General features: G+C 40.4%; 1 protein-coding gene across 1 annotated transcript in view; it reads left to right on the top strand.

Moving 5' to 3' along the window:
- Window positions 1-15,761, top strand: part of IRAG1 (inositol 1,4,5-triphosphate receptor associated 1) — a 589,242-nt gene that overhangs the window by 247,885 nt on the left and 325,596 nt on the right. The window contains exons 5-6 of the mRNA XM_078680946.1: window positions 3,646-3,819; window positions 5,041-5,118. Coding sequence (XP_078537072.1) covers window positions 3,646-3,819; window positions 5,041-5,118 — 252 coding nt within the window. The remainder of the gene's footprint in view (window positions 1-3,645; window positions 3,820-5,040; window positions 5,119-15,761) is intronic.

The following is a 15,761-nucleotide window of genomic DNA, read 5'->3' on the forward strand; positions in this document are numbered from 1 at the left end:
CTCTTTTGTCGTTCACCTTTTTTATCCTCATTATATTTGTGATGAGCATCTAATTTTTGGACTTCTATCACTATTCTTTGGTAGGGTCTGAATGGGCCCAAGGATTTAAAACAAAACTTCCAGTGCATTCGTAATCGAAAGGTCTGGCAAACACTATAAATACAAGATGGCCGAGGGTCTGAGCTCTCTCTAGTTACAGATGTTTTACTCTGCTTTACTTGCTGCTCATCATGTTTAAATTCACTTCTCCGGTCATGTTTTGTGCCTCAAAAATGTTTTCATTCTGTTGGATGTCCTGACTACCTGTGTGAGACAGATCTGGACAGATTTGCCAGCACTACTTAAATGCATAAAGAAACGTTATTTCATCACCTGGGAAGGAGCCAAGATCAGGATAGCCTGGACTACGCTAAAGACACAGTTAAACTAAGGAAAGTCATTCTCAAGCTCATGCATGAGCTTAGGTCCCTTTCTATTCCACACTTTTTTGTAGGCCCATCATGACTTAAGATCATATCCAACGATAAACCTTGATTCTTTAACCACTTGGATGCTAAGCATATTTTTTGATTCCCATTGAATTTCCATTGAAATCAATGGAAACTCCATGACGAGTTACCCTTGTCATTAGCACTGAAGGGGTTAATGACCTGGAATATCTCTGAAGATTCTTACAGAAATTAAACATACTAATATGAACCAGTAACTCTGTTTTCATGAAGTTTGGTCGGCACTTGATGCCTTTAGAAGGTCACACTTGCAGACATGCCAACCCTCCCTATTCAGGCTTGAGACTACCGATTTGAAGGCTAGTCTCCCGCCTCCCGATTCCTACAAGCAAAAACCCGATTCTTCGGGGGTTTTAGCTGACAGTGCTTGGTATTGTGTAAAGTGCTAATTCTTCTAGCGAAGAGTGGTGATGCAGGGGCTTTCGAAGGGGTGAGAAACCAACAAAGCGTCATTTACAAGGGAATCGTCTTTTAAAGACCTGCGAAGTACTGGGGGGAGAGGGGGCGGTGCATGCACTGCCAACAACCTGCCAGGCCAGTGCCCAAAACTTGCATCACCCTCTCTGCCTGCCATTATGCTCCATGCTTCTAAAAGGTAAGAAAAAAACGTGGATTTGCGTTTCAAATGTCCGATCCTACAGCAGCACACTTCCTAAGCCCATACATGTCAGTAACCCGATTCAAGGACCCATTCTCCCGATTTTGTTTTTAAATCTCCCACTTTGCTCTCCTGAAATGTTGGCATGTATGCACTTGGATGCTTCACATGCCTCCTCCTCTTGAGATGTGTCTCACTGTCGCTCTGACCTTTGGTTACCTTTTCTTTTTCCTATGTTGGATATCACATACTGCATGCTACAATGATAAAGCAATACCTCTTACTCTGGGCAATCCATTGGGCTTCAAATGTGATTGTAAAACAACTTGTAGATTTTAGGTGCTTATTACCGATGTCTGTAAGTGTAGCAATAACTGATGAGACCTTATTTGTGTGTTATTCTGAATGTTAATTAAATAGTCATTTCCATATTCTAATGTTTTTTAAAGTTTCTCTGGACAGGCCCTCTTTATTGCTCCTGACCCCTATGTTCTCACCACTGGGTGGGTTACGGAGCTTAATGGTGTGGGTGGGTTCTTGTTTATTTTTGTTTATTTTGTGCTTGAGTTGATCATATTATTTTTCTCTATTCCTCTCCCCTTCTACCCTCCTCTTGGCACATCTTGGTGCTCCTATTGATGTGAACACATCACACCCCAGGTTGTTGCATATTATTGGCTAACCTCTATGACTAGAAATTAATTCCTTGAGGGCCGTGTCTTGGTAACAAAATCAGAGCAGAGTTAGGTGAAGTGTCTGGATCCGCCAGGGAACATCTAAATGGGAAGATTGAGGCATTAAAGATTCCACCAGAATCCTTGAAAATTAAGAGGGGAGGATGTACAATGAATCTACACCTCCCCCATCACCTGTTGCCGCTGCACCTCTTTGAGGTTGCCGTATAATTCATCGTACTTTTTACTGTCCTGAAGAAGACCCGTATGCAAGGATCCAATTCACCTAATGCAACAGTCGGGTCAAAACATCGACACTATTAGGCTACCCATCCTGGATTGATTACTGATACATATGTGGGGTGGTTGTTCTATCCAGACACCACCCATTTTTGAGTAAGGAAAAATAAGGGACTGTACGAATCCCTCATACAGGCTATTTGGCCTAGGCTAAATTAGATTTCCTCATTGCCATAAATATTGAACTAGGATTACTTTGAATATCAGTATAAATCTCCTCTTTTCTTTCTTATCACTTTGCACATGAGCACCACAAAAAACACCTCTCCTTTCACTCTTTTTGGAGCAACTGTTATAAAATGAATGTAATGTTTTCTTTTGCTAACGAATTTTCGATATTTAATGTCATTATTTGACTCAGCATTGAGTGCGATTCATTTATTGTGTATTGTGTATTGTGTGTCCTTGTATTTCTCTCGCACAGTAGAAACTAAATGTTGCATCTTTCATTGATCATGTACCAGTAGGACCTTACTGTTTTACGTACCATATTTATGAGAGCCCAGTGTCACTTTTGCTCTTCATAAAGTGGTATAAGTGTGACTCAGGGCTCTCATTTCGATTTATGAAGCCACGCAAAGTCACAATGTGTGGCTTTGAGTGGCCTTACAAATCATGACTAAGGCAACGCAGCTCAAATCGATGCGTCACCGTACTCTGGACCCAGGAGTCGTTCCATGGGCATTGTGGTGGCTTTTCCCACGCAACACCCATTGAATTTGACGCTGTCCCAGATTTTACAAAGTAATGTAAACCTGGGGAAGCATCAAATCCATACGCCCCCGAGGTGAGGCGTAACGGGGAGAAATATGTTTATTTCTTCTTGTTTTTGCCTCTTTCCATGTGTGCTGCATTGTGTAGCACACATAGCAAGAGGAAAATGCCTCAGAAGATTGTTTTTGTGCAGGAATGTGCCCCTTCCTGCACAAAAACAATCCTGCATACAACGGAATCACCCTTGCACCATGGTGCAAGGGTGCCTACGTAGGCGTTATGCTGCCAAAATGGTACCAGCATAGGCAGAAAAGATAGAACCGCACCACATTGCTTAAATACAGTGCATTGTTGCCCTTTCACTTTGGAATAAAGCAGGGCGGCAAAGTGCCTTCCTACGCTGCTCTATGCCAAAATGCCATAAATGAGACCCCCAGGGTCCATTCTCAGGATCGGTATATTGAAGAATGTCAACCATGTTGTACCTCTGGAAGCAGTTTAATTCTTTAAGCCTTTTGCTTTATGCAACGCAATTTCTTACAAACATATGTACCTGTTTTATTACCTGCTCATTGTTCAGAGATTACCAGTCTGAAAGCAACCAGGTTGCGAGCTATTACATACCAGTCCCCATATAAGGAATGGATTGCTATTGTGCCTGTTTATTTCTGATGCTGTGATGTTAGGAATGGAACATATTTGCATATTTGCCTTTATCTCTTGTCTGTGCCTGCTGTGGGATGCTGTTGCTGGTTACGGTGCACAGCGTACATGTTTTACGTTATACATGGCAGCTGGCACAGTACAATGTCAATCTTTTTCATAGCATTGTATGCAAATCGCCCTCTAGATTACAAAGGCCAGATAATTGACCTGGTCCATGATCAGCTGCCAGATGTTATGATCTCAGAAGAAGATAAAAAGAAGAATCTCGAGCTGTTAGAGGAAGCCAAGAAAGTCAGCGAGCGGTTCTTGACGCGGAGAGGGAGACGATCAAGATGCAGCCAGACCGAGCCTCCTGCAGGTATTCCTTGCTCTGTTCTTCAGTGCTTAACTTATTGATTTACTGTTCATAGTTAGTGGGTTACCTGGTTACAAAATGACAGTGCATGGAGATTGTGGCATTCATAAAGTAGGAAGCAGCAATACTTCTCAGTGATGGGGCATCGGATAGAGCCAAGAATGATGCAAGGATGTTTAAGAATTGAATGAACATATTTATGGGTTGTGAAGGGGGCTTCATGGGTGACACGGGCGATTCTTGTTTCAAGGAAGAACCCATCAGTCACAGAGCTGTCATGAGCCAGACCACTGCTGTGGAAGAGGGCAATAATGACAACTCTCACCTAAAGAAAGGCACCAGAGTGCTATAGTATATGGTTCCTGGGGCACCTCCTTTCTTTCCTAGCAGCTGTGATGTACACTTCCTTCAGAGAAGACCGGGTAGATAACTCCCATGTCTAACAAAAAGAGGCAGAAATAACTTTGTGGTGGCTGAACATGGCTGATAAGGCTGAGTAACACTGGGACATATGCGCCCATGTTCTGTTACCGCATGTGAAAATGCATAGGAGAGAAATGTTGTCAACAAAATTAATGACTAAAAAATGTAGAGTGCAAAAAATAGAAAGTGCAATATTATTGTCATACAAAGACATTAAAGTGTATTAATACAGCTGTCAGGCACTTGCCTTCAAAATTATGAGTCTCACCGGTACAAAAATCGGTGCAATTGATCTTGCCTTATTTATTCATTTTTAACCTGTACATATTTTTTATAGGATAATACATTGCTATGGTGTTTATTTTTGCAGTTTTAATTATGGTTGTCTGTATTTTTTAATTATATATATTTTCTCATGAAACCATGTGAAGTTGAGTAAAAAAAGGTTTTAGGAAGTGTTTGTTCCAAACTTCAGCTTAGCCATTTACTTCAAAAGAGATTTAATTAATCAACATTATAGTTTCAATTATTTTAATACAGTATGTAACAAATCAACATACATAAGCAGAGCATATATGGTGTGTGCAATCTTCTTATGATGATAATACTCACAATGTCTCAAGAAGCTACACAATATAATAAACCGGACAGCTGCATATTGCGAGTTTAAATTTGTTTACAATTGAGACAAAGAATAGAATTAAGGAACGCAGGCAATTGGATCATCTCTGCTACAACAGATACACCTTAGAAAATGTGAATAACAAATAATTGGATCTAAAATTTCTCTTCATGGTGTAGGACATTCTCCAACACAGAGTCCCAAGGGTTCACCTGTACCATCTCGGCACAATTCACTCACAGTTCCTTCTTCACCAGGTAAGGCAGTAGTGAAATCCGACCGGTATAATCTAAAACAGTGATAGCTAATCCGGAAAGTATGATCTGTCTCGATTACATCGTAAAGTTGATTTGACAAACTGATCCAACTAAGATATGTTTACAAAATCCTTGGAGGATTCATTAGCTTGGCCTTGACGGATTTTCTAATCGTTGTTGTCATATGTTGATTGTTGGCAGTGGCTGTCCTACTGCTGGTGTCTGGAAACACATGGTGGTCTATGTAAGAAACATTGGTTTGGGTAATTGATAGTACAATCAGAATGTGCAGGGCACAGACCACCAGGCTGAACTGGTGAAATAGTAGTGTTACAACAACAAGTAATTAACTGCTTGTCGAGATTGTGTCATCCTTTGTAAGACATACTTACAAAGTGCAGTCTGTCGTATCCAAGCTAATAAATCTGACTGACAAGTACTAGGTTTTGAATTGTCCTACTTTTTAGATTTTATATTCCTTTCGAAGAATGACTTTTTGACAAGAAAAGGACTGTATATTATTTGAGGGCGACACTACTTTCAACGTTTCTTTCTTCAAACTCCTCTGCTACACGTTACCTCTTTATTATTAAACAAAACAAAAGCCAATGCTGGAAAACCTATTTGTCAACCAATATCCTTCAGACAAAGCTGCTTTGAATTAAGCAAAAACAACCTATTTTGATTTAGCACCATACAAGTTTATTCTATTTTAGTAAAGTTCTTTTTACGTTTTTGAGCACACTATTTGTCGTGCATGGAAAATACAAAATGCAAAATACAACAAATTTTATATACAATATATACATACACATGAATAAACAATTTCATACACACTTGGCCGTACATTCACACACAAACCATTCAAAACAGCTGGAAATAAGAAAACAATGCGTCCACGCATCAGTAAATAATTCGGTGGAAAATACTTCTTTTCGTAATTTTAGAGTCTATTGTAGTCGTAGTTTTCACAAAATAACTCATGAAACCACATAAATGCAAAGACTGTTCCAAGGTAATAATGGTAACCAGATGCGGGACAAAAAACTGGTCGACGCGTTTCAAACCCCTTCACTTTGGTGGGGTTCTCCTCAGGACCGGATTGGTTCTTACTCCGATAGTCAATAATCACAGTCAATGGCGGGCGGATAAATTCCCAAAGTAGAATTTGTATTTCCCAATAGAGGTGATCACAGCGGCCGCGGCCGCGGGCGAACTGCTTCTCACTAGCTGCCGATACTGTTCTCACTAGCTTCTCACTAGCTTCTCACTAGCTTCTCACTAGCTTCTCACTAGCTGCTCTGTCCTTATTTATTCGTGGGCGGCTGCTCCTTTGCGATGTAGGAACAAGGCGTCCGTCCTTCTCCTTAGGTGATATTTATGATTCACGCGAATGGAGCCCATTCATCGCAAAGGAGCAGTGATTATTGACTATCGGAGTAAGAGCCAATCATATCGTCTAACCCCTTGCATTGCTTAAGTCCTGCACTTCTTTACCCAGAAATGGGAATCCCTTTTTTTCCCTTCTGCCATTTCCAAGCAGCCGTCTTCTCATGGGACTTTAAGGTTCGTCTTTAATTAAGGTAATCCGCCTTTCACCGTGTGAGATAATATTAGCTTCATGCTTTGTCTTTCAAAAATTAGCATTTCATATTATTTATCCAACTGCTCATGGCAGGTTGGCTTTAATGTCTGTGCATACTACAGTTAATTAGCTCCTTAATCTGCGTGGTACTGTCTTACTTTGAGAAACTATGGACCAGAATGTGCATATGCGACAGTTGGTAGTCACACCCACTAGAATAAATGAATGACTAAACGTGTACAGCGTTAACATGATCTCAAGAGGTAGTCTGGTGCTAAGGTAATGACAAAACTAGAGCAGTAACAACTTGCACAGAAAAAGCACAGGACAACAGTAGTCTTTTTTAAAAGTAGGTGAGCGAATATTATCTTGATGAAGATTGGCTCGAGCTGCAAAGTATGAGAAAGAGCAGCTTCCATATTTTTTATCACCTGCGAGGGTATCCTGGCACTGCTTGGCTTTTCTGATGCAGGACAGCAGAAGAAGATTGGAGGAATCCGACCCCGAAATCATGAAAAGGGATGTGTTTGAAGAAATGTGAGGTGAGATAAGCAGGTCTAGAATTTGAGGACAATAAAGAGCTGTCTATCTATCTATCTATCTATCTATCTATCTATCTATCTATCTATCTATCTATCTATCTATCTATCTCTATCTATATTACATTGGCAACAAACGCATCTGTATAGTTCTGGTGGAGTCAGAGTTTCCACAGAAAATTTATTTTATTCGTACTAACTTTGGCACTGTATGATGAGTCTGCATGAAACTTTCCATAACAACAGTTCACCCGCTTTGGGTCATTCAGGGCAAGTTTCATGCAGCTCCATCAAGCCGGGGCCATGAGTAGGGAGCGGTCCCAAATGTGCAGTTTCCAATTTTAATTCCCATTGGACGTTTGCTGTTCTAAGCAGAAATAAATGGCTAAATGGAACTATATTAATTTTGGCATGAAGTTAGAACTTTACTCAAGAAGTGTCTATTTTGGTTTGGTATAAATCCATTCAGTTCAAGAAATTAGTGCTTAAAGATGTGCTCTGGCGGGATATGAAGGGGTTGAATTTTGGAAAAGACAAAGCACACTTTGATAGTTAAGGATCTGCAGATATCTGTGGATCCAAGATTTCAAAGCGCACCCAGATCCTATTGGTCAAGGTCAAGGGAGCTTTTTCTCAAGTCGGCCATTTCGAATCCGCATATGAAGTGAAGGATGCACAGATCTGAAATGATTTGATTGGCAGCCACAACATTGAACGCTAATATTGTGGCAGTCATTACAGGACTCGGGACTTGGTCCCCTAATCCTGAAACAAAGTTTAAAAGGGCAAATAAAGGGGTAGGGTGAGCATACCCTTACCCCAAGGCATCCTGTGATTAAAATTAAAAAATGTACAACATTTGCATCAGATTAGTGAATCCAGGAAGGATTCTTGAATATCAGCGGTCCCTCCCCTGTGTGGATTCGAGAATCCTACATGTATATGACAATCATTTGAGGATCCGCAGTAGATTCTCTAATCTGGCAGCAGACATGGAATCTTTAACGGGTCTTCAGCTCGAGAGTAGGGAAGCCTGCCCTGGGTCTGCAGATCTCATTGTGGATCTACAAGTACAAAAACTATTTTTTTCTCAAAGAATGGTCTGGGCGTAGCCCAGATGCTGCAGTCAGTCACCATTATGCAGGCCATATGCTTCAGGGCATAGCTGTCCGCGGCCAGCACCTGCTGTGCACAGCTAAAGGATGCAGTATATGATAAAAACCACAAAAATCAAGGAAGAGCTAAAGGTTAAAGTTTAATTGTGGTTGACACTGTTATAGCACCTACAAATCATTTTTTTAAACTTAAATATTCACCAAAACACCACAGAAAAAGTCCAGTTATCGTTTAAAGTTAAAATATCTTTTGCCGATCATATATATATATATATATATATATATATATATATATATATATATATATATTCCTTGTACTCCGCTCGATGTTGCAGCCGCCACATCACTGTCCTCTCTGTCCGGACAGTTTTCGAAAAAAAGCAAACAAGTAAAAGTTTCTGGTGCAATTTTTGTGTTTTATTTCCAAAATAAAACCCAGCAAGTCCGCATGACGCGTTTCGCCTCTAGCTCGAGGCTTGATCACATGATACAGTTGCTAAAACATAGACAAGGGTACTTAAGGAGTTCAAAGGAAAGGGGTGGTGTTAATCAATTCCAACCTCCCCAGGTTAACCCTCTACTGTTCACATCCTTATGAAACAAGATGTCTGTCATTTGAAACTGAGTTTGTGGCATAGTGCCATACATTTCGCTCACAAGGATTTTTTGTTCTGTGCAAAACATATACTCTGCAAATTTCGCAATTTTGAATATATAATCCATATACAATATGATAACATTTACAGAAAAATACATACAATACAGAAAAAGGTATATATACATATATAAATAGAATAACATTCATTGTTATTCTATATACACACTATTTACAATAAAAGGCGAAGTGCCCGTACGTAGGAAAATGAACTTACTCCTACCAATAATTGTAATTTCCTACTAGTAATATGTATATGCAATTGTTGACAATAAATATCGGATTCTGTAAACATCATGATAAATATTGTGTTAACATCAGAACATGTGCAAACCCTTGTGCATATAAAATGACACTATTATCTTTCGCAAAGGGACAAAATAATCACATTATTGAAAATATTTACATCTAATTCATATGAACTCACATAATCTTATTAGTTACCCTCGTCAATACCTTAACCCTATGTGTAAAAAATTGTATAGTGCACAATGATAATTCATAATTCAAAATTTCTTTTATAAGTAAAGTCATAAAAAGGTTTTAAAAAGGTGTGGGAAGAAGTTTCAGATTTTATAGGACATCTTCATACCACCATTAGTCAACGAGTACCAAAACCCAACATGAGAGATATCAATCATAATTCACAGTAAGCATAAAGGACAAGAGGGACATCCTTCCAGGTTTGTAAGATATCTACATTCATAATTTTCATTCAGCCAGGTACAACATAAAAATAGAACTAAAGACAAGTATAAAGATCTTCACTAGCGTTCATCCCCCGCGGGGCCTTACTGTCTAATTCTATTATGTACCTGGTTTCCAATACCCGGAGTTTCGCATCTCTGTCTCCTCCTCTCTTTAATGGAAGGACACAGTCTATTGCATAGTATTGGAGGAATATGGGGTCACTGTTGTGCAGATTTTCAAAGTGACGGGCTACCGGGTACGCCTGATCTTTCCCCACGATAGCCCTTATGTGCTGCAGTATCCGCTTGTGCACCGGAAGGCGGGTACTACCCACATACAGGAGATCACAAGGGCACTGCAGCACATACACTGCAAACTCAGTTCTGCAAGACATGCGCTTCCTAATCATCACAGGCTCATTTTTAAAGGTACTATATACTGTGTCTTATTGCACCCGTGCCTACATGCCTTGCAGACTGCACATTTCTTAAATCCTCCTCCGAGGGCACCCCACGTATCCGAAACTTGTTTCTCAAGAAAGTTATACACCAACTTGTCTGCCATAGATACAGATTTTCTAAAGGTTATGCTGGGTTTATTGTGGATGTACTTCCCAATAACATGATCCCCTGTTATCAAATTCCAATTCTTATAGAAAATTCTCAGAATTTCCTTATGCTGTCTGCTGTATTTGATAATCACTCGTGGCTTAATCACTATATCTTCTTCCTTCTGATCAATGGGCCTATCTTTGATGGCTAGGGCCTCTTGTCTTGTGATAGAATTGGATCGGTTTATAGCCTTCTGAATGATCTTTGCTGAATAGCCACGAGGAAGAAAGCGTGCTTTGCTTTCCTCTTGCGCTATCTGACAATCTACATCAGTACTGCAAATTTGCCTGATCCGCAGCATTTCCCCAAAGGGAATGCTGCTAATCAGGTGATAAGGGTGCTGGCTGGACGCATGTAGGACTGTATTTCCAGCCGTTGGTTTCTGTGCATCCTTGTGGCTATACCTGTTTCCGTTATATAAACCTCAGTGTCCAAAAATACCACCGACCTAGCATCTATATGCGAAGTAAATATCAAATTGAGACCATTGTTGTTGATCGCTTCCATAAAATCGTTGGCTTCACTCATTGTACCTTGCCATATCAAGATAGGTCATCTATGTACCTTAAATACAAGGGAACATGTTTCTGCATTACTTCACTCAAAGTGCCTCCGAGGACCTGCTCCTCCCAAAGTCCCATGTGTAAACATGCCAGACTCGGGGAGAAGCAGGCCCCCATTGCGACACCCCTGACCTGCTGATATAGCTGGTCATTAAAAAGGAAGAAATAAATATATATACATATATATATATTATGGCTGAGGTGCAGGGTTTCATGCACGAATAAAATTGCACCTTTGAAAATTTGGGTCCGCTGTCGTATTTCTGGAAACATTTCCGAGTCGACTTGTCAACCTATATATATATATATATATATATATATATATATATATATATATATGTATCAAAGCTCTAAGTTTGCCCCCTAGGCATAGAAGCACTCCACACCAGGTAACAGTGAGCCATTTATTGGTAAAGAACAGCAACAGCACACCAATTCGTAATTCCAGCTTCTTGTCATCTAATTGCCTGACGTGTTTCAGTGCCTTTAGCACTTTCCTCAGAGGCTCGACAGTCTTTGCAGGCACAGCTGAACCACCGCCCTTAAGTACACAGTTCACGCCCTCCGATGGGCTGCTTCATTAAGCAACGTGGCCTTATGGGTCATGTAGTCCATAAATAAACTCCAGAATGGGTGCCTTGATTACTTGCTGGTGAGAAATGTTCAAAGCCCTCAAATGAGCCTCAGCATGCCGTTCTGTTCATTATTTCATGCCCGATGTCCCACATGGCGGCTCCGTATGATGCAAAGCTCGTGGCCCCCAATTTGGCAGGGTGGCGCCTCTATCGCGGCTGGGCTGCCGCGTAAATTTCAAAGCTCCAAGTTTGCCCCCAAGGCATAGAAGCACTCCACACGAAGTAACAGTGAGCCATTTATTGGTAAAGAACAGCAACAGCACACCAATTCGTAATTCCAGCTTCTTGTCGATGCGTTATAGTGCCTTTAGCACTTTCCTCAGAGGCTCGACAGTCTTTGCAGGCACAGCTGAACCACCGCCCTTAAGTACACAGTTCACGCCCTCCGATGGGCTGCTTCATTAAGCAACGTGGCCTTATGGGTCATGTAGTCCATAAATAAATAAATAAATAAAGCACAAGAGTAGGGAAGCTTGCACTGGGTCTGCAGATCTCATTTTGGATCTACGAATTCAAAAACTATTTTTTTTAAAGAATGGTCAGTCAGTCACCATTATGCAGGCCATATGCTTCAGGGCATAGCTGTCCGTGGCCAGCACCTGCTGTGCACAGCTAAAGGATGCAGTATATGATAAAAACCACGCAAGTTCAAGGAAGAACTAAAGGTTAAAGTTAAATTGTGGTTGACATTGTTATAGCACCTTCAAATCATTTTTTTAATCTTAGATATTCACCAAAATACCACAGTAAAAGTCCAGTTAGCGTTTAAAGTAAAAAAAAAAAAATATATATATATATATATATATATATATATATATATATATATATATATATATATATATATATATATATATATATATATATATATATATATAAAATTCACAAGTTCCGGTTGTAGAGCTTCCGAGTTGTCACTGGCGGTCCGAGTTAGGAGACCGGATCTCCTCCATAAATTCACCACAAATTTTCATTAATACCAGGAAAATACTCGGACACCCAGGTTACTTGCAGTGAAAGTTTATTCGGCAAGTGAAAAAACGATGCGTTTCACCTTTACGGCTTGCTCAAGCCGTAAAGGTGAAATGCGTCGTTTTTTCACTTGCGGAATAAACTTTCACTGCAAGTAACCTGGGTGTACGAGTATTTTCCTGGTATTAATGGAAATTTGTGGTGAATATATATATATATATATATATATATATATATTTATATATGTAACTGATCTGTTCAGATCTTCAAACCCTCTTTGTTCTGCTTTTTGACTCACAGAACTCTCAACATTAGTCTCCTCATGGCTTACAGTCTCTTGCGATACAACCAGTGCACATGAATGGGAATTCACAAATATGTACTTTATCATGTTGAAAAACATGTCTCATCAGGTCCAGAACACTGAGCATCCACAAGGTATTTTGACTTGGAGATGAGGCTAGTAAATCCATACTTACCTATGTACATTTTCCTTGATGATATGGTGAACTTCAATATTCCGGAATCAATATTTCTTTAGGTTGATATTTTGACTTTGATATTCTGGTATACAGCCAGTTGCAGCCATGGTCAACCAGAACGAGAGTGCTTCCAAAGGAAGAAGACCATCAGGGGCAAGACCAGCTACAATTAGAATAGCCAAACACGCGCACCTTGTCTTATCAGAGTTCACCTTGAGATGATTAGAGTTCCTCCAGATAGCATCTTCCTGGAGGCAGGCTTTAAGAGAAGCCTACTGTTGGGAAAGATCAAAATATGATCAGATATTTAAAACAAGATGGGTGTTATCAGTAAAGGTAAAGAAGGAAAACAGCCATGGTTCCGAAGGAGATGATCCAGAGAAGTCATACGCAGATTAAAAATTTGGGGTTTTAGGAAGATCCCTGTGGCTGCCCCTAGGGACAGGTAGGAAGGTAGTACAAAAATGTGGCAGTTGAACTACTTGTCCTCTGTCTGCCAACAAGGATGATAACAAAGCAGAGCACTGCCCTTTCACCCAAGCCCCACTAAGCCAGCTTAGTAGGCTAAAGTGTGAGACATTATTGAACACAACTGACAGGTTTAGCAGAATGAGAATGCTTCATTCCCCAACATGTAATGTAATATGCAAGTCATCAACAGCAGCCACCAAACTGACTCCATACTGAGGCGTTTGGGAAAACCAGCCTGAAGAGAATGAAGAATCAGGTTTGCTTCCAGAAATGAATAACATTGATGCTTGCCAGTGCATTAGGTGATTCTGGCGGTAATGGTTAAAAAGTGAGGTGGGCTGGTAGTTAGCAATATAGATTAAAGCAAGGCTTCTTCAGTAAGCAAGAAACAATGGACTGCTTCTAAGCTAATGGCCTAGTCCCACAAAGAGTCAAAGATTGCCAATAATATAAGACTGTTTTCTGTGCATGGTTCAAGGGCAGAGTCTAATGTTGTTAAATTAAGTTTATCTTCACTAAATACAGAGAGGCCGAGTCAAAACAATTCAAAAAATTGGTAAAGTGTGGGAGCAGCGAAAAAATAGCAAAGCAAGGAGACAGCTGGTGGTGGGAAAAGAAGCACAAATACGGTCGATTTTTGAACAGAAGAAAATAGTAAGATTTGCACATATTTCCTTAAATGCAGGAGACACCAAATAGTAGGGATGAAATTCAGCTGCAATTTTAAAAGCTTCCTTAGTGGAGTTGGAAGCAATTCCAATTCAGTTTGAAAAGTAAGAAGAGTGAGCTTTGGTAATATCTGAGTCAAGTATCCTAGTATTTACATAGGCTAGTCTATCAGAAAGTTTTAAAAAAATCCTCCATCTACCTTTAGCCTGCTTAAAAGCAAGGATACTCACACTCGGGTTCTTAGTGTACTAGGGTTAGAAAAGCAGAATCAGTGGCCGATGCTTGTGAAGTGGAGTAACATAATCGATTACTGACAAGATCCAAGAATAGAATTGTGTATTGGTCAATGCCCCAAGTGGATTCCTGAATCCACTGGGGAAGCTATTTGATGCAGCAGGCTTGCAGTCCTAAACCAGAGAATGACAGCCATGAGATGAGCTAGTGCCTCAACTCCCACTGCCAGAAGCAATAGCAAAACCAGTGCTTCAATAGTAGCAGACTGCAAGCTCATGTAACAGATGCTAAAAGACTCAAAGAGAATATGGATTTGGGAATACATTACTTGGGAGGAATAAATATAGTGGAAATGATAGGAAGGCCGAGGGGGCAAAGCTGAGTGTCCCAACGTATCCCCTGTTCTTGCCACAGTTTGGGGATTGACTAAGCAGAAAGCACATTGACGCGAGATACATCAGCAACTTTTGATTCCACAAGAAAGTGAATAAAAAACTCCCCAATGCATAAATCAAAGACTGCACCTCAGTTTGGCAAAATACTCACGTTTAGTGGCTACGCTTATAGAAATTACTAATGAGGGAGGTAGAAGTTGCCATCTCCAATAAATGAGGCAAAGCACGTGAAAAAATCTGTGGTGATCACTTGTAGCAATGTGAAATGAGGGAGAATTTCATAATCCCAAATAAACGAAGAAAATGATCCAGGAAAGACCCTATGAGGAATTAGCTGGCCGTACAACCAATGTATATCGAAATAGTTCCCACCAGAATGATGAGAGCAGGAGCGTAGACATTGAGTTTTAATCTATTTGTTAATTTGTCTGTTATTTTTAAGAACCAGACTGAGCAATACACAAATCTGGCCATCCTGGTGGAAATGCGTATCCTTTTTCTTTTTTTAATACTTAATTTGTAGTTTTCAAAGAGTTACAAATCTCTAATACCATTCCAGCCTCGTGGCATGGATATATACCAAAACCTCAGACAAGCACTGTTCAGAATAACAAACCTCCATTACAAGGTAGGAGGGGGGGGCATACCATGACGAATAAACAAAGGCAGGCTATCACCCATTCAGTGAGTTAGGGTGGCCTGGTTTAAACATTTTAGACAATGTGAGATCAAACAACAGGGCTTAATGTAAGGAGGAAATGAGAGGGAAAAACAGGAATAGGGAAAGGGGAAGGGAGTGGTGAGAAAAGGGAACGTGGACTTATCCAGGGTCCTGGCTCCTGCTGCGGAGCCTCGAGTAGGGTATTTTCTTTACTGTGACCCAGGGATCTATACTGAGCAGGATAGAAATGTAGGGTCAGTCCAGGTGACGCTCCAGTGGAGCTCCAGCCAGGCCACAGGCTTAACGAATGGCCCATACAAGAGAAGAGAGGGGGGAGGGTACTTGGTGTGATGAGTGGGGAAAAGAAGG

The sequence above is a fragment of the Lissotriton helveticus genome, chromosome 3_1, assembly GCF_964261635.1.
Source record: "Lissotriton helveticus chromosome 3_1, aLisHel1.1, whole genome shotgun sequence".
Taxonomy (NCBI): Eukaryota; Metazoa; Chordata; class Amphibia; order Caudata; family Salamandridae; genus Lissotriton; species Lissotriton helveticus.